Source organism: Artemia sp. Qi Xiang Cuo, chromosome 5, assembly GCF_049724085.1.
Source record: "Artemia sp. Qi Xiang Cuo chromosome 5, ASM4972408v1, whole genome shotgun sequence".
NCBI lineage: Eukaryota > Metazoa > Arthropoda > Branchiopoda > Anostraca > Artemiidae > Artemia > Artemia sp. Qi Xiang Cuo.
The window spans coordinates 79,040,898-79,061,231 of NC_142798.1; the positions used below are offsets into that span (position 1 = coordinate 79,040,898).

The following is a 20,334-nucleotide window of genomic DNA, read 5'->3' on the forward strand; positions in this document are numbered from 1 at the left end:
AGCCTCCTTCCTGCGTCCCTTTTTCCCCAAAGACATCCTATCAAAATTATGAGATAGCCATCTGATTCAGCATAGTTGGAAGGCCAATAACTATATCTTTGGGTATAGCTTGACATACCATGATTCTTGGGGAAAGGGCTGTAATTTACGCCATTTGCCCATTGTTCACATATAGTATTTGTTATTTGGAAGTATATAGAAATATATTTTAGGGGAATTTTCTGCGGGTGGGATTTTACATAGGGAGATTTATCTCCTGGGGGAATTTCCGGGAGAAATTTTCTGGGGTAATTTTACACGGGGAGGAGGAGGATATTGCCTAAATTGTCCGCGGGGGAATTTTTTTCAAATACTTCTAAATTTAAAATCAGAATCAGAATCATTTATTAATATAAAAGCTTTCGTAGTCAGGGTTTAAATCCCGACTAAATCGCGCTATTATTTACAAAGTAAACAAAGACAAAAAAAAAAAAAAAATTAATACACACGTCACTTATTGTAGACAGAAACATAAAAAGGCACAAACGAATTGCTGAAGTGATTAGTGCGACACTTGGGCTGGGCTAGCTTTGTTGCTTTTGATCTTGTAGTTACTTTTTTTGTCAGCATTGGGGGTAATATATTTCTGTGTTCATCACTTGTCAGAAGAAACTGGCCAAATTTACAGATAAGTTGAAAACGGCGATCGTGGAGTGACGGCAAATTTAGTTGAGACAGTGCTGATTCGTAATCGGTGTACTGATCAGACAGTATGGCCTTCACCGCTCTTTTCTGGACTGATTCGAGTACTTCGCTCATATGGGCAGTGTTCTGAACCTGTGGACCCCATACAGGGCACGCATATTCTAATATCGGGCGAATATATGTCAGGTAGGCTGTTTTCAATTGCGGCACTGAAAAACCAAATCTTTGCATCAGTAAAAGGGTACGCATGGCACAGTTCGCTTTTTTCACTACCTCTTGGACGTGGAAGCTAAACGAACAGTCAACGCTGAACGTAACACCGAGAATAACTGCCGATGATACGCTTTGGTATGGTGGAGGGGGGCACTGAAAATTCCTTTTGAGAGGGTTAAATCGAAGAATTTTGGTTTTCGTTTCGTTGATTTGGAGGCTGTTTTCAGAACACTGGTCTTTAAAGTTGTCGATAAATGATTCACTGAACTGGGGAACGGTTTGAGACTTTTCAATAGGGTATTTTAAGAGGGTGGAAAGGTCATCTACGAATTTGAACCGTTCGTCAAAATCAGCAAGGACGAAGTTGATCACTGCCAAGAACAACAAGGCAGCGAGTTTAGTTCCTTGTGGGGCACCACACGTAAGCTCAGACCAATCCGAATCAGAATCACCCGGGGAGAGATCATATACACTCTATAGTTGGTCACGTAAGAAATCTATTATTAATAAGAGAATGTGTCTGCAATCACCCATAACCTTCAGATTGTTAACTGCAGTATAATGGCGCATCAAGTCAAAGGCTTTTCTATAGTCAGCTAGGAGATCTACAATTCTGCCTCCTTGGTCAAGCCACTCAACAATAAGGTGATACAGATGCACAAGATAAACAGTTGTACTACTACCTTTCAAGCACCCGTATTGGTATGGATCAAGAGAGCTCTGGACTTGTGGCATAAGTTCACGATATATAAATGAGTCCGCTACCTTCGAGAGGTTTGGATTGTTCAAAATTAGGCGGAGATGGTCACAAGATTTCGGGTTTTCCACTTTTGGAATGACGCGCACATAAGCTCCCTTCCAAACACTGGGGAACACTTGTTCGCAAAAACACTGGTTAATAATAGAGCTGAGTGGCTTTGCGAGAAAGATGGAGAACTCGCGTAATAATTTTACGATCGTAAAAATACGATCGTTATCAGTATGCAGGGGAATTTCTGGCGTAGGAAGAATTTTCTGGGGGGGGGGCGGGGTTTTTTCCTTGAATTTCTTTTATTTTGAGATTGCAGCAGTGCGTGACGGGTATGTTTGTTATAAATAAAAGTATCTTATTTACGCATATGCAAAATATGCATTATGCATACAATTCATCCCTTCCTTAACCTTCATTCTTTTACATTGCGGTTTAATGTTCGAATAACAATGCTTTCCTGAAATGTAGTCACTCCTTAAGAAGTACATCCCTTCAAATGTTTATTTGGCTAGGAGAATTCCAACAAAATGATGGAAATCTAACCCAGCCTAACCCCCACCTGCACCCCCACCCCTAATGTACAAATATATAGCCCAAATTATACAAGTCCAATGCATTGTATCATCTGTCACTTGTTTTTGTAGCTATGAAACCGGTTTCCTGAGATGTAACCTAAGCGTAATTCTTGAATGTGTTTCGAATAACCGTCAATTTTCAACCGTCAAGTACCAGACAATTTTTTATAGGGTTTTAAGAATTTAGCGTAAAGACCAAGGTTTAAGGATGGGGCAGCCCCCATCACATATGGAATAATTTCTTTGCATCTTAAGTTTTAATGCTGCTCCTTGCATTCAGTAGAAAAAACTTACTTTTTTTATTTAATGTATAGAAGGTATGTCATTGCCGCAAGGCCGTATCCAGGAGGGTGTTTACCCGGTTTAACCTCCCCCCATCCCCGAAATGTTTATTTGATTCGTAAAAAAGTAACAAAAATGGACATAAACAAATTTTGTATGCATTTTTTGAGGTTTTTTACGTACCCCCCCCCCCAAAAAAAAACAAAGCAAACCCCCCCTCCCCCCAAACAAAAATCCTGGATGCGCTTCTGCTTTGCCGGGTATAGTTTCCAATCATATTTGTTGTCTATTTCAAGATAAGTTCAAGACTTCAAGATTTGTGCAGATTATTTTTCAAGGAAAGTTTGAATTCCCCCCAATAATTCGGAGACAAATTATTATTTAGCCCATGCCCCTTGACTGTCCGTATATGGAACCCTCTTGGCCCCCCTCCAATAAAAATGCTGGAGCTACATCCCTGGCAATAAGTTGTATGTATGTTTAAGAAACTGACTCGGGGATGAAGCCTAATTCAAAGATGTTAGTTGCCAAGCACACAGCGTTTTGATTTAAGCAATGAACTGAAGAATTGACTAAATTGATGGCTGAAAATTCATTCTGTGCGTTGTTCTTCCTTTTAGTTTATATTTTATATCTCGTTCTTTACTATTACTGAAACTGTTACTTTATTTTAACAATGAGGGTGCCATTTACCTTTTTTTTTTAAAACCAGTTATTGAGTCAAGCCTAAAATTTTCTATTTGAAACTAGTTTTGACTAATTTTTGACTTTTGAAATCCAGTTTTAAATAATTTTTAAGTTATGACAGGAATTTTCTCCCTAACAGGTTTGTTTTTCGCCAACCGCTTCATTATGAGGTATGGAGCAGCATACTTTTTGTTGTTACGAGGGATTATACATTTGGAAATTTATTTTGAGAGGATTATTGTTGCATAGATATGGTAATTGAATTGCATGGTTAGAGCTGTTTAGCTCTTAGGTCCAGACTGTGCGGGTATAAAAATTTGGATGAGGGGGCTGATGTGGGGTTGGAGTTGTGGAAAATAGTTGGGCATCGTGGGTTCTGCTTTGAGACAGGGCAAGTCGTGTAGGGGCCTAAGCACCGTTGTCACGCCTAAGTAATGTGGTAAATTGACAACTCATGTCCAGTTACTATACCATAATTATCATTTCTATACTTAGCCACTTCCACCAATTAGTCTGCAAGGGCGGATCCAGGACTTTTTAGGGGGGGGGGGGGGGAAATAGGTTGATCTGATAAACCTGCGTTAGGATCAAGTTTAATTAACGCATAATTGCGTTAATTCAGTAAATTACGCTACTTTAGACTACTTTAGGGGGGCCCCCCACTTGTATCCACCACTGTTTATCTCCCTATCATAGTCTAAGCGATATTATTGACTTACTAAAGAGTGGTATGTCACCATTGCCGTAATTTCGTCAAAATCACGGGGAGGAGGGGGGGGGGGTTGGAGCCAGTTTTCCCAAATCAAGTGAAAATGACATTGAAAAACGAAAAAAGAGCCATATAGTGCCATAAAGCAGTGTTGCCAGATGTTTTGTTCAAAGTTGCGTCACCATGAAGGTGAAAATGACCCGAAAGCTCCATTATATAGTGAAAATGTGCTTCTCTGCCGTAACGACAAACGTATACTAAAGAAAACTGGCCCGTTTCTCCGGATGCTTGAATTATGCAGACTTATTTTAGTTTTGACAAGTTTTTTGAAGAAACTAATTTAAGCTGGGGGGGACTGGGGTCTGGGGGTAGTTACATCCCCCCTGTCCCATAGCAAATTACGCCTGTGTGCGTCTCCTATAAATTTTCTTTCAAGCCTCATCATACAGAATATGTAGTCATAGAAACTTGGGGGGGGGGTCATTAGATAACAAATTAAGAACTTCAGTGTTCTTTACGGAAAAAACGATGAAAACTAAGCTCTGAAGGTCAATTTCCAACCCTTCTAGAAGCAACAGGTCTTTTAGTCGGAGCCGTGAGTCACCTGGTGACTCGAAAAAGGGCTTCAGTTTACTTCAAAAGTACCCCTCCTCCCCTTATGTGCAAATATATAGCCCAGATTACATATTTTCCATATATTTTTCCACACATCACTCTTCTCTCTAAATAGATTTAACGGTGGAAAAGCAACGTTGACAAAATCATGAGACAGAAAAAATGCATGGATAGTATATTATTTTGGCTATATATTTGCTTATTAGCGGAGGGGTAAAGGAAAGAGCACTCTTAGAAATGACATAAATAAGTAATTTAGATTTTTTTAAAGCTGTTTTCGGAATTTATTGTTTTTTCTTTTGAAAAGGTGTAAATGTATGGCACTTGTCAATTATAACGACTAGCCTACACTCAAGAAGTTTGATCTGAATAAAACCGGTTTCTTTGTCTGCATTTGGAGATAATTAGCTTAGTCTTAGTGAGATAAACTATCATACAGATACATTTTAACTAAATATTTAATATATAGAGTTAGTCAGGCTAGGTATTTAATATAATGTATTCTAGGCGGCCTGCTTTTCATAATTCTCTGTTGTAGTTTCCATGATTTGATTACTAAAGTATTATATTTTCATCATATTTAGTAAATTTCATTAGGACTAACCTGACTTCACTTTCTGGATATGGTCGATATAATTGACAAGTACCAATTGTAGCCTATGTTTGATTCGGCTCATTTAAAAATACTAGTTCTATTACAACCATTTGGAAAAGGTTCCGATATGATCCTAACCTAGCTTCATAGATCTGGTGTCACTTCGGTACATCATCAGTTATTTTTACCTGACGTACCACGGTAGCGTAAGCAAGGAAGCGTTTACGAGGTACCCGTCTACCTTTGAAACCAGTTGCTTTTTACAAAAGGGTGTATATTCTTATCAAAATGTTATCAGTTAGTGTTTCAAATCTCAGCGCGGCGAGAGAGGATTTAATTGTTGCAAGGCAGTTCTAACGAGAAGTCCCAAGTCGGAGACAATTTTCCACACTCCTTGCTGACAACTCTGTGTCGAATGTTTCCTAAATCAAGTGTCTATGTTGTTGAGGCTACAGCTTCGTCTTCTTTTACTAATTGTAAGTCTCATCGTCATTAATTCTGACAGTCGTTGCCACTAGGGTATCACCATTTGAGTTAAAGCAGGATATGAACTAGGAATATTTATGGTAAAATTCTACGTTAGCTACTTTCGGCTATCTTGGAAAGGGGTTAGGTTAGGAAAATGAAACTTTCAGGGATGGGTCTACAGGCTAAAGTGTGCCCCGGGAAGGTATTTTGAAGTAACTATCTCCACTCCTTCTCCCTCTAGAGGGTCCTGAAATTTGCCAATGTGACTAGTCTATACCTATTGAAAGTTTGACAAAACAACATTTTACCTTAATTTTCAGTAATCAGTTTCTTTTTCTCTGACTTTAGTTCAGAAAAAGCAATTCCTTTTATTTGAGTAGAATTTTAAGCCATATCAATGTTCTTTTTTTCGAAATTTAGGAAATGTATTTGCACATCTTTAAAACCTTATAAATTGGGATTGAACAAAGTTGTGAAGCTGAAAACAATTTTGTTGTACTACATTTAAGTAGATGATCTATTGGTAAATTTTTCGTTATTCATATTATTGACTTATGAATAAAGTAAACATACCAATCGATGCCTTTTTTAAGTAAAGACCGACATCAAAACCTGAAACAAACATACATTATTTCGTTTGTGAGGGACTCTGCTTCTCTTCATCCCCCCTGCTCTTTACGCAAAAGTTTTACTCAAAGCGTTTATAAGTTCAAAAATGTAGAGTAATTACAAGTACTTTATCTACCTGTCATATTTTATCTAAAACATTTAAACTGAAACTACTATTCTTGAGAGTAAATGTGGATTGATAAGTTATTCATTCTAGCGGCATTGTGACAAAAAACTTACCCCCCTCCCTTCCGATTATTCTCGTGTTTGAGTATTTGTTCTTTAAGCATTGAGGACAAAAAGTCAAATTTCAATGTAAAGAGTGGGGCTTGAGAAGGGGGCAAACACCATAATATATGAAATAATCTATATTCGTTGTAGATTTTAATGTTGACCTTTACTTTAATTTGAAACAATATTTTTTATTTAAATTCTGTCCGTTTTTATCACCATTACCAGGGTTATCCTCAATATGAAAAGCTACCGCCCCCCTCATCCCATTTTTTACATCAAAGTTAGCCTTTGTAAAACAATGCTTCGAGAGAATGAGCTCATTTTGTGTACTTGCTTTTCGAGATGAAGTATAATTGTTCAAAATAAACTGCTTTCTCCACAAAAAGAGAGGGACTTTCTTCCCCTCAGCAGTCATTTGCAAGCTTTCACCCATTTATATATATATATATATATATATATATATATATATATATATATATATATATATATATATATATATATATATATATATATATATATATATATATATATATATATATATATATATATATATATATATATATATATATATATATATATATATATATATATATATATATATATATATATATATATATATATATATATATATATATATATATATATATATATATATATATATATATATATATATATATATATATATATATATATATATATATATATATATATATATATATATATTATTTTTCCTAATGAAGGAAGGTCAGAGATCAGTCCGTAACAATCTGAATAAGTATTAGCCTAAATTCTTCTAAGGCACCTCTCACAGAAACTTTCAAAATATAGACCTAAGACGCTTTTTATTAAAGCGCTTGACATTTCCCCAAAATATTCACTAGAGAACACCCTGTTTTATTCGTCATTTATGCTTGTTTTTACTAGAATACGTTTTGCATCTTTTAAATAACTTTATTAACAAAACATTAAAAAATTAGACTATTAAAAACATTTCATTATAATAATTGCATTGCAAAATCTTTGAAAAAAAATTGTGTTGCAAAATAAATTCTAAAAATATGATATTGACTTTATAGCAATTGCATTTATGAGTCATTCCTTAAATACCTTTCAATTTATGAGCAGTAATTACTAAAACATTAAAATGCCAATTGTTTTTGAAAAGCTATGAGGTCCTTAAATAAGGTAACTGATTTCATGATTAATCAGAACTGCACATAATTAGATAATCACATATAATTATGGAAAAATAGCCTTAAAAACCAGCTCCTTTTGACAAGGAGCTGGTGGCAAGGTGCTAAGGAGTAAAGTCACTAGAAATAACTAATGGGCTAACAAGCTGATTAATTACTCCAGTTTATGGTGATATTGATTATCCCGGCTAAAGAAAAGGAACATGACGAAAAATGGTACAAAGGTTATAAAAAAAGGAAATAAGAAAAAAATAAAGGAAATAAGAAAACACGGAGCATAAGGAAACGGTACAAAGATTGATGAAAAACTCCTAGCGTTCACTCTTCATTTGTTAATTTTTGTTCTACGGCATGACACTTTTTCGGCAATGATTTCAAGACAGATGGGGCACCCCAAACAGCTGACTTCATTAAACTGAGCTTTAACCTCACTATTTGGATAAAAAAAATTGATAAAAATAAAAGTTCAACTTACCATCTGGTTCAAAAACAAGTCCATATTTTTCATTTAACAAGCTGCTGGCTTATAACTCTTATGAATCGATCTATATTGTTTTCTAATCAGAAATTAGCGTTGACTAATCGTTCTGGAATCAGTGAAAAATTCAATACACATTGAACTTTTCACTTTTAGTAAAAAAGTTTCTTTTTCTTAGTGCTTCCATCTACATCCCCCAAAATCCTGAAAATTGTTCCTGAAATATAAAAGCTGGTGGAAAAAAAGGAGATCCGCACCATTGTTTGGCTAAAATTAACCGAAAACGCGACTTTGTAGTTTCGCAATCTCTTTTGCTTCTTAAACTAAAAAAATAAAATTTCTTCTGGTTGAGGGGGTCATTGGGTTGCCGCAAAAATGTACGGCATTTATTTGAGGAACTCTTAACCAGCGCTGGTTAAAGAACCTCTTTAAAATTTAAATTCTCGTGACTTTGAAAAACAAAGTAAACTCGTCGGAGGGATATCAAATTTACGTATCTCCATAATTGTTAATTTTCAGAGGAACAGAAAAAAAGCATCACAAATTTTTTATTTTCAATGTGATAACCGTAAAACAAAAATGGATTGATATGTTACATATCGATCCGTTTTTTTTTTACAGTTATTGGAGGGGAAATAAAAAAGTTGTGAGGTTTTTTTTTCTCTTCTGAAAATTTACAATTATGGAAATACGTAAATTTGATATCCGACCAATGAAATACAAATTAAACGTAGTTTTACAAATTTACTAGATATCTCCTCTTGTTTTTACGGTAAGATCGCCGACAAAAAAGCGTGTAAGACATTTTCGTATTTTCGCAAAAGCGGAAACAATGTGTTTAAAATGGAAATAACTATTTGTTCCATATCCGAGTGGCACAAACATGTATAGGAAATGCTGACCGATATGACCTTTGTTGGTAGATTAGAACAAATACAACTAGGGTCGTATCCAGGATTTTTTCAGGGAGGCGATGGGGGGGGGGGGGGTAAGTTACAAAATGAACTTTAAAAAAACATCAAATATTTGTTTATATTCATTTTTGGTATGTTTTTACGAGTTGGAAAAATATTTCGGGGAAGGGGGTTCATACCCGCCTATTTTCGATAAAATTTTAACATTCAGTCAAAATCTTCGATCAACCGTAGATTAGCACAATGCTTTGTAATGATATTTTTTCTATAAAATTTTGTGTGGATTTTGAGGGGTATTTTTATTCGTAGGATTGAAAATATACGTAGTTTTTGTGGTCTTCTACAGGCTGAAGATAGGCGGTATTGAATATGGAAGGCGTTTTTGTTTTATGAACAGATTGAACAGCGTAAAGGCTAAGGAGGCGTAAATAGCGGGGGCTAAGGAGGGGCAGGTCCCCTCGTATACGGAGTGATTTTGGTTTATTTTAGCTTTTAACGTCGCCACTTACTTTCATTTGCAGAAAAAAACGCTTTTTAAATTTAATTTCTGCTCGTTTTTAATATAATACCCATATTTTTATTATATACCCATAACTACCATAAATATAAGGAGAGCTACCGTCCCCTTAAGCCTGAATCTCTAAATCAAAGCTTAGCTTTCGCTGAATAGTGCTTCGAGATAAAGAGCTCATCTAGATTTTTTTAATGAAGTGGGGATTTCCGCCCCTCAGCGCTCAAACTTCATGTTTTTTATGTTCGTCCATATTTACGTTCATCCTAATTAGGGGAGTTCAGAGGGTAAATCTGTAATATTCATCCAATTGATCTGAAGCCCCCTATACAAAAAGTTTCAAAGTATGGACTTAACTATTTTTGGGGGATACCCCCTCCCCATAAAATAATCCATAAGCCAACACCCTAATTGATGATGGGCAACTATGCGCACGCATACCTAATTATGAGGGGGTCCCTAAATATGAGGGGTCTACCACTCTCTCACTACGTCTAAGAAAGTCTAAGAAACATTCCAAGTCAAAGACACAGACACTACGTCTAAGAATCACTATGCAAATCCGACGCATAAACTCCGGCGCATAATCCGACGCAAATCCGACGCATAAATCCGACGCATAATGAAACGAAAAATGTGCGGTAATACTCCATAAAAGAATAATTAAACAATGGTTTTGAAGCAACTATATTCCAAGTATAGTGTCAACAAATGATGAAGCTCTTAGAAGAATGACTAAAACACCAAATATCGGTTGAACTTAGCACAATGACAACCTGAAAACCGAAGAGGAAAAATCTGGTTTTGCTAAGAGATAAACCAATACAAAATAGTAGATTCATCAAAAATTTAAGCACGGAATATATAAAAATGACTAATGAAGTGCTTCTAATAAAAGTATGGTGGGGTAGGATTTACTTGTGGTTGTTATCTGCTGGTTTGTTTAAGCTGGGTTGTTATCTTTGATTTTACTGAGTCAGTTTAAGGAATATCCCAGTAAGTGTTTTTTATTTTTTCTTAGACCTGCGTACTGTACGTCCTGTAGTCCAATATTTCCAATTTCCCAGCATATATTTTGATAATAGTAGTGCTGATACTCAAGGCCGTATCCAGGGAGCGGGGTTAGGGGGTTCGACCCCCCCCCCCCCCGATAATGTTTGTTCGAGTCATAAAAACATAGCAAAAATGAATTTAAACAGATTTTTTTATGTGTTTTTTGGAGTTTTTTTTTGCAAAACCCTCCCTCGAAAAAAAAATCCATTTGTGAACCCCTCTCCCCCCCTCGAAAAAATTTTGGATACGGCCCTGCTGATAGTAGTATCTTTCTAGGATGGCCAAAAAAATACTTAAAGATATGTATAAATTTTCTATTCTTATTGTCGAACAGTTTTTTTTGGTACAAACAAGATTTTTATCTAGCCCTAATGACAAAACAAATAAGATATTGATATTTAAAGTTTTTAATTGTATCTATTTTTACATTTTAGAAAAGTACATATGCAACATTTTGGAAAAAATTATACTCTAATTATGTTGAGACCTAAATAAGATACCCCGATTACCCGGATTAGACCAATCGATTAAACACCTTTTTTTATAGGGTGATTTATAATTGGTTTTGTTGCAAAAAGTGGCGCATAATGCCTTTCCAACCACCATAGCCGAGGTGGCATCTATTTCATCAAATTAGTGCCTGCATGATCATGTTCGCTTAACATATGTTCCCTTTGACAGGGAAGTACACAGGGAATAGTCTGATGGGCTATATCCCCAATAAGTATTATATCCCCTATATTCCCAATAAGTTTTTTTTAAGTATTTTAATATTGAGGATTTAGTATCATTATTTTAATTTTTTTAAGTATTTCTTTAAATGACAACAATATCTTCCAAAATTCTATGAAAACTCATTTTGCTAGATTGATCTGGCGATAAAACTGTCAGTTTTTCTTGATCTTCGCAATAAATAGATAAAGTACATTTGAACAAAATTTGTAACAACAAATAAATAAAATTTTTGCATAGCTTTTCGTTCCTGTTGATCTTTCCAGGAGTTGGCGAGTTATGTATGATCCCGCGGCAAAAAGTGTCTCTTAACTCCTTTTGAGTTATTGCCGCCGAGGTGGCATCTAGTTTACAAAGAGGTGCCTGCATTATCATAGTCATAATAATGTAATTTATTTCCCCCTATAGTAGTGAATTTTTTCGAACTGCTAACTTTCATTTTTCAAGTGTTTATGATATTGGATATTTAGCATTTGAAAGACAGAGAATGTATTTAAAAAAAAACAATAAAAAAAGAAATATTTGTTGAAAAGCCTTATGACTGGCGCATTCTCGAAACTACAAAACAAATCACTCATCAATAAATTCCCGTAAAAAAAAAGAAAAAAAGCACTACTTGAGCCCTTCTACTATACTAATCTAATATAACAATACTATTCTGTACTATGAGTAACTTTATGTTTAAAAAAATTAAACTTTATCATCAGTAACTTTATTTTTTTCACATTTCGCTAGAATGACCACATCTTCCAAAATTTTCTGAGTGTATGCAAGAAAGATTTGTCAATAGAACTCGGGAGCGTCAAAACCAGACCTTGTTTGGGGTAATTTCTTTGAAAATATCTTTTTTTATTATTTTTATTGAAAAAATTGTAAAAAGAATACGTCAAATTTATACCACTGGATTGAAAACATATATCCCCCCCCCTTTACAAGTTTTGACAATTGATGCCTCTGATAAGACTTTCAATTTTTCTTGGCCTTCGCAATGAATGGAATGGATGAAGTGCTATCGGCCAAAATTCGTCATCAACAAATGACCATAATGTTTACGCATGACTTTTCGTTCTTGATGATAGAACCCTTGGCATCATTCTACGCTAAACCTTTATGCATAGAAACCAACATAACTAAAACAATATTTTTTATTATATTAAAAAGAGGTACTAAAACTTAAAGAGACCGTGAATTTCCACGTAGCGGAGGGGGGGGGGTCTGTTTAGCATTATTTAAACCTAGAAGTATTGAAAAGTTTCTAAATGTCATTTTATAAGAAATTACTCAAATGTCACGATATAATTCATCGTAGACCTTTCAGCAAGCCAACGTCAGCAAGTCTGAGCTGAGACACCACGTACTTGAACGGCTTCGTAAGACGCTGCACCTTCATTTGGAGTGGTCTCCTCAGGGATTCCTAAAAATCTGTCTGTTGATTCATTTAAAACAAGCTTAGGTAAATGGCTGGTAAGGCCGTATCCAGAGGGAGGAGATTAGGGGGTTTGACCCTTCCCCCGAAATGTTTGTCCAACTCGTAAAAACGTAACAAAAACAAATATAAATAAATTTTTGATGCGTTTGAACGTTTTTGTGTCCCCCCCCCCCAGAAAAAAATCCTGGATATGGTCCTGATGGCTGGTTAGCGTGACATATCACGCCCTAGGTTTTCTGCGGCCTAGTTCCATGAACACCGTTATAAAAAAAATCCTACCTTTTGGGCTAACTTGAAATATAAAAAATTTGATAATTTTAAGTTTGCCCATCAAAAGGTATATTTACATTTAGAGTCATCATATTTATTAATTATGTCTGCTTTTGATCTTGATCAGAAACCTGAGTGTTCGATCGAGTGACTATTTTGTCCCTTATTGTAACATATAGAAATTAAAATATATCCAGAAATTTTTTTCTAGTTTTCCTGTTGCCCTGTGGTTTGGGGTATTCGGTCTTTGATTTCCCCCTATTTGGTAGGTGACAACCCTGTTCCAGGCACACTTAATATTAATTATAGACACGTTCGAGTGGTGGTCCAGTTTCAAAAATTGCCTATACCCCGAGGCACGTGGCAAGCGTGATGGAAGTGTATCACACGTGGTACCAAGTCTGCAACTTATGGTGCCCCGAACGTTTGATATCATGATATCTGGTAACAGCGATAATCATATGAATTCCTCAAAGAAGTTAAGGCCAATTTACAATGAGATTTTACTAATGCCGAGATTTCACTAGAGCTAATTTGAGCCAATCAGAATTTTTAATTTTAATTTTTCAACCAATCAGAATATTCTTTGAAAAATATGATTGGCTTAAATTATCGCAAGCTATATCCCAATATTAGTAAAAATATCATTATGAATTGGTCGTAAGCTAAAGCATGGCAATATTTGCTGCTTCGGGAAGGCGTCATAACATCTAACCGTCAGGACATCGACAAAATCCGTCAGAACCACTAACCGTCATAACATCTAAAATTTTAAAACTTTAGTTTTTTGGGGTTTAGGGGGGGAAAGGTACCTAGGTTAGGTTACATGCTATGCTTTACCCACACCTCTCTGGTGCGCAAATATGTTGTCGAAATTTGTTTCTAAACTATTATATACTTGTTACTATTATATAAACTTATAAATTTTTTTGGATGTTATGACGTTTTGTGTTTGTGACGGTTCGCCGAAATGGTAGCACCCCTTCTCATGGGCGTAGGTAGCATCAGGCAGCATATTGTTTAGGGGGGGGCAGTCGATAGTGTGATGGAGTTTTATCAACTGCCTTTTCCAAACCATCTGCTTTTTCAGCCATATCTAATGTGAATTTGAAGGTCTAGGGGGGGGCAGCTCCCCCTGCCCCCCCTCCCTATGTCCATGCTGCTTCAAGTTTCTCTATTTACCCGCATTAAGAAAGCTTGTTCTTTAATAAATCGAAACCTGATCATTGTTCCCAGGCTGAAACATTGAAGAGCGTTACGTAAGCTTTTGTTTTCATTCACATTTACGCATGTTTATTCATTAGCTGTTTTTGTATGGCAATTATGCTAAGTTGATTTTATGCTAACAAAAAAGGTTTTTAACGTCATTAGTAAGAATAAAGTTTTGTTCAAGTGGAAAAAAAAAGCTAGTTTAGGACTACAAAACCTATTTCAATTAAATGTTGGCATTTGAAAAACTTTTTCAGAAAATTAAATAGAACTTGTCTATTAAACAGAACACCCTCAAGAATTACGCTATGTAAGATATGTTGAATCTGTGAAGAGCCGGTTTACTGTCTGTATTGACAATTAGTTTCGGGCTCAGTGAAAAACAAAGATGTAGGCATATTTTAATTAGACATTTAGTTGGTATTTTGGTTAAGTTAGGTATTTGGTATAATACGCTCTGTGTTCTGTGCAGCCTGCTTTCCATAATTCTTTGTCGCAGTTTCCCTAATTTTGGTAATAAAGTATTATATTTTCATCATATTTTGGTATATTTTCATCATATTTTAGTATATTTTATTATGATTAACCATTAGACAAACCGGTTTTAGTAAAATCTTACAGAGCGTAATTCTTAAGGATGTTCTGTTTAACACTAATATATGTAAAAATGTCAATACAAAAGGTAACAGAAAACAAGGGATGATCACAGATAAAACATTCCAGAAAAAAAAAATATTTTGAAAAAGAAGATGGTGCTAAAACGCCAAGCGACCACAAAACCATTTGACCATTTAAAATCAAAATGTATGTTCTATATTTTTCAAAGTTTGGAATGCATGGCTATCAGCTATCCTGTTTTCTTTAATCATGTCTGAGGAATCCTTATATATTTTATTTTTAATTTATCAATTGAGAAAGCAATAACAGCCTCCCACATCTACCCTCGTTTATTCAATTGAGAAAGCAATAACAGCTACCCACATCTACCCTCGTAACTCCAAAATACTGCTTAAAAAATAATAACTAAATATTTCCATTAATGTATTTCCATCTATGACAGTGGTGTGATAGCAATGAGAGAAATCCCCTTTTTAATGTTTTTTTTTAAGTTTGTGACTAATTTTCTTTTTTGATTTTACAGTGGAGTCATCTACCATCGGCCAGGAATATCATTTAGCATTAATATCTGCACTTTGTGGTGTTGCTGTTGCCATCATTACCATTGCCGTGCTAATATTGTAAGTGTCCTCTTTTCCTCTTTAAAGGAATTTAAGAATATTTTTTGTTGTTGGAGAACCTCGCATTCTTTATTGTTGATATTCCATAAACCACATGAATCTATCAAATATTTTATTTTATTATTATTAATTTTTGACTTTGGTGTTGAAAAGGAAGATCGTGAATTCCTTTTTTCAATGCGGGTATCAAAAGAAACAAGGTCTAAATAGATAAGTACTAGGCATCAATGTGCATTAGAGTCGTGGAGCAGTGGTGGTTCAGGCCTCTCTTTCACCCAGGGCTAAAATTTTGTTTATACCCACAACATTTTTAGGCCATTTTTTTTAGCGAAATTTTCATTAATTAACAAATTTATTTCCAATTACTGAGTAATTAATAATTAATTTTTTGATTTATTATCTAAATTATTTTTTTTTATTTTTCTTATTAATTAATCTATTATTTATTAATTGCGCCCTCTAATTTATTTTAACAAAAAATGAAAAAAAAAAACTACAAAATGGTTATAAACGTTAGATTATTTATTTGAAATTTTGCACCCTAAAATTTCTGCTCTTACGACAAGTGCCCCCTCTGTCCCCCTAAAACCGCCTGTGCCGTCGAGGCATGGTGGTGGAACTGGATCTGCGGAAAAAAAATTGGCTCCAGGTGCAAGAATCGAAAGTACAGAGTCGTGCAAAACAACGGTATTCTATAGTGCATAACAGCTTCCTCATGCCACGTTGTCAAACAGTTCGTGATAACGAACTGTAAGTAAGGAGCGACCCGGCTCAATAGTAACCGAAACTCTAAAAAATAGAGTCTCGATACAAATAGACACATCAAAAGAAGAGGATTTTTATACTGATTTTAGATATACAAGTTTCATTAAGTTTGGTCAAACCCATCAAAAGTTACGAGAAAATTTGTCCTATTTTCGAAAAAAGGGGGAAACACCCCCTAAAAGTCATAGAATCCTAATGAAAATCCCACCATCAGATTTAGCATATCTGAGAACCCTCCTGTTAAGATTTCAAGATTCTGTCAGAACAAATGTGGAATGTTGTATTTTTTGTCAGAAGAAAGATCACGGGGAAAGAGAAGTTCCATGAAGGGGATGCTGGATTTCCCAGCATTATTTAAAAAATAATCAGAAATTAAATAAAAAACAACTTTTTTTCAACTGAAAGTAAGGAGCAAAGCAAAATTAAAACTCAAAACGAACAGGAACTATTACGTATTTGAGGGAGTTCTTCCCCTCGTCAATAACTCGCTCTTTACGCTAAAATAGTTTTAACAATTTCAAAAGAGCTATTTATTCTAATTAAACGGCCTGCGTGATTCAAGGTTCATTCTTAAAGAATTGGAACAAAATTTGAACTTTAACATTAAGGGCGAGGTCTTGACCAGGGGGCAAACCTCTCATATTACCTATATGAGGAATTTCAACCCCTCGTCAATACCTCGATCTTCATGTTAAAGTTCGAAGTTTTGTTGAATAATGGCCGATTTAAGTAATAATTTGTTTGTGTAATTTTCCGGCCTTAGCATTGAATTTTACCATAGAAAGCTTCATAACTATGATTTTTATGTGATAATAAACCAAAGATATTGTATGTCTTCGTCTTGTGGTTGTTATCAAATAAAAAAAAAAAGTTTTTTCCAACTGAAAGTAAGGAATAATATTAAAGCTTAAAACGAACATAAATTATTAAGTATATATTTTAAAGATTTTTTCTTTCATTCATTTCAGTGGTTTGAGAATTGCTCAACTTGTGACTTTCATTTTCATAACAGTAAAAATAGTTTCGACCTCTTTGGCCGTTTTGTTATTATGCCTTACAAAATTAGTTCCGCAAATATCGCTAATTTAAGTTACTCGGATGAATCTTTCCATAGAGAAAACTTCTCTTGGGGGAAAGGAATTTCTGATGGAGGGAGAGTTGTATTTGTGTATATTATTTAAAAAACTATCAATAATTAAATAAAAACAAGTTTTTTCAACTGCAAGAGAGAAGCAACATTAAAACTTAAGACGAAGAGAAAATATTACGTATACGAGATGCGTTGCCTCTCCTCAATAGCTCGCTCTTAAGCTAAAGTTTCTATTTTAACTTTTAAAAGAGGTTATTATTCTAATTAAACAGCCTTTGTGATTCAGGAGTCATTCTTAAACAACTGGAACAAAAATCAAACTTAGGTTATTATAAGGCTATTATTAGTTTAAAGAAAAACATTATATGCAAATTTCGTTTTAATTATTCACGTACTGTGAGCCAAATTCGAAACCTGCATTAATTCAAAAACATTCAGAAATACAAAAAGTCTTTTTAACTGAAAGTAAGGAGCGACATTAAAATTTAAGGCGAACAGAAATTATCCCGTGTATGAAAGGGGGTGTTCCCTGCTCAACGCCCCACTCTTTACGTTAAAATTTTTATTGTTTTATAAAGCAGAGTTGTGAGAAAGAGTCAAACTCAAGCGTAAAGAGCGGGGCGTTGAGCGGGGAGCAGCCCCTTTCATATACATAATAATTTCAGTTCGTTTTAAGTTTTAATGTCGCTCCTTACTTTCAGTAAAAAAAAAAAAAAATTTTTCTTATTTAATTGCAGACAGAATCAATAGTACTATTCCAGTTTCAATGGCGCCAAAACTGAGCTTAACAAAAGCTTTAATCTGAATGTTCAGGCTTTGAATGCCCCCACCTCAGAAAAGTAAAATCAACAGCGAATATTGCACTCTTCGTTATTTATTGGAAAATATCCAAATTCACTTTCCTTGACCGAATCCCCCTCCCCTGCGCATAAAAGAATGCTTGATTCTCCTCTAATTAGAATTCTGGGCTCGATTGAATTATTATAAAAAGGCAAAAATTTAGGCCAAGTATTTACACAAGAACACTTCAGGTGGGATGGCACCATTGGGGTGCCATCCCACATTGAGGAATACATTAAGGAGGGTACCAAAACAGTGGAATTGTACGAAGAAGATGTAGAAATAATATCTGAAATTTTAATTATTGAAGCTTCAGCATGTGCACGGGTCTGAAAGCCCTTCGCGGTGACCCCGCGACCATGATTGTTTAAGAAGCTATATAAAATTTTCTGCTCTTTGCTTCGTTTGGGGGTAAAATATTACTGAAGAAATTAGTTTACAAAATGAGTGTATGATTTAATTATATTGCCGATATTAAGAAATATTTGGACGTACCATTTTCGTAAATCCGAAAATGAAACAGAATTTTGCATCTAAAAGGCTGCGAAATTACTGTCGCAAGTTTACCCGAGTTTGCCTTCGGCGCTCCTCTAATTATGTGCATAGCTCCTATATATGGGAAGCAACCTAAAATTTAGGCCCTGATGGCTTTTTGCAATTACGCTCAAATTTTTGAGAGCTTATTTATTTTTTTTTTTTTGCATGCTGAAATTCACTATCGTTTTTTTTCTTTTTGTTTTAAAATCAGTCAATCCAGTGGAAGTGTTATAAATCATTTTAAGACTGCGTTGGCTTCTTTCTGAATTTTCAGATTGTATTTTAAATATGTTACTTTTTGTTTTGTTTTCTAGCTCTAAGTTTTGGGTTTGTCATTTTTTTCCTCTGTTTATTTTCTTTTGTTGTGGCTTTTCTAAGGGCTTTCCTTAAGAAGGAAAAGACGTAAAAGGGAGAGTGACATTTTCTAGGCACTTTTCAAGTATATAGAAAAACTATTTCGCTATTAATACTAATAAAGTTGAGACTTAATCCGGAAATAACCGGGTGGTGCGGCCGCTTTCATAAGTGTACGCAAATTTTGTTTATATACCCTTTGTTATTTGCTTGTTTATATATTATATAAATTATAATATATATAATATATTATAATATATTGTTTATATATTTATATATTATGCTTGTTTATATATGTTATATGTTTTGTTTATATACCCTTAGTTTTGTTATATGCAGAGGAAGCAACGTAGTGAGTAGGGCCCTGGTCAGTCTCTGCTATGATACTTGGAGCCAAGGATGCATCCAGGATTTCGGAGAAAGGGGGGGGGGGAACAAAAAATCTTTAAAACACATCAAAACTTGTTATGTTATGCATTTTGTTTCTTTTTTTAAAGTTGGAGAAAATAGTTTTTTTTTGGGGGGGGGGGTTCAAACCCTGTATCTCCCCTCGCCACTGGATACGGCCTTGCTTGAAGTTTTTCAATGTTTAAATTCACTCATGTTATTTGTTTTTCCTTCTGTTTTAAACTAATAAGTTGATCAAAATGTTCGCGTAAAAAGGCGTGCTTCTTGCAAACCGCAAGCCTTGAACCATCATCAGATTTATAACTTAATCAATGAAGATTTGATGGAGTCTTGTCATGAAAGGCACTACTATGGTATGTTTGATTAAAAAGAAAGGTCACTTTTCAGAAGAATTTTAAAGCGAATAGTAAATACAGTCATTTACATCTCTGTTTGTGTCAGTGGCGTCAGTTCAAGCAAATTAGTCGGAGGGGATGTATTTTTCATTTGTTTTTGCGGGGGGGGGGGGGGTTAATTTTATTTATTTTTTCCTCTATTTAATCTACGAAGATACAAAAAACTGAGCCATGTTTCAATGAAATTACCGTGGAAAGTTATTTTTCAAAATTTAGGGGGAGGGGGTAAAATATCTGGGGAATCAAAGAAAAAACAATCAAGTGACATCACTGAGGGAATTCAAGCCCCCTAACCCCCCCCCCTGGACACGGCCTTGATCAAGGCCATATCAAATTTTGGAAAAACAGGTCATTTTTATTTAAAAAAAACTTTGCTGTTTGATTTTCCTTTTTTGAGTTTCGTAAAGAATCAAAGGATTTTTGGGAAATATCGCGTCCAATACTCTGTTTGAGGTCACGGACCGTCATAACATCTAAAATGAAAATCCGTCAGAAC

At 34.9% G+C, this 20,334-nt stretch overlaps 1 protein-coding gene across 2 annotated transcripts in view; it reads left to right on the forward strand.

The window, feature by feature from the left end:
- Window positions 1-20,334, forward strand: part of LOC148952578 (uncharacterized) — a 97,854-nt gene that overhangs the window by 25,050 nt on the left and 52,470 nt on the right. Inside the window, exons 1-2 of one of the 2 annotated variants that reach the window (XM_089089960.1) lie at window positions 5,410-5,587; window positions 15,353-15,449. In XM_089089960.1, the coding sequence (XP_088946086.1) occupies window positions 5,527-5,587; window positions 15,353-15,449 (158 nt within the window). In that variant the 5' untranslated portion in view covers window positions 5,410-5,526. Of the gene's footprint in view, window positions 1-5,409; window positions 5,588-15,352; window positions 15,450-20,334 lie in introns of those variants that run through there. The other variant, XM_089089959.1, reaches the window with a different exon arrangement.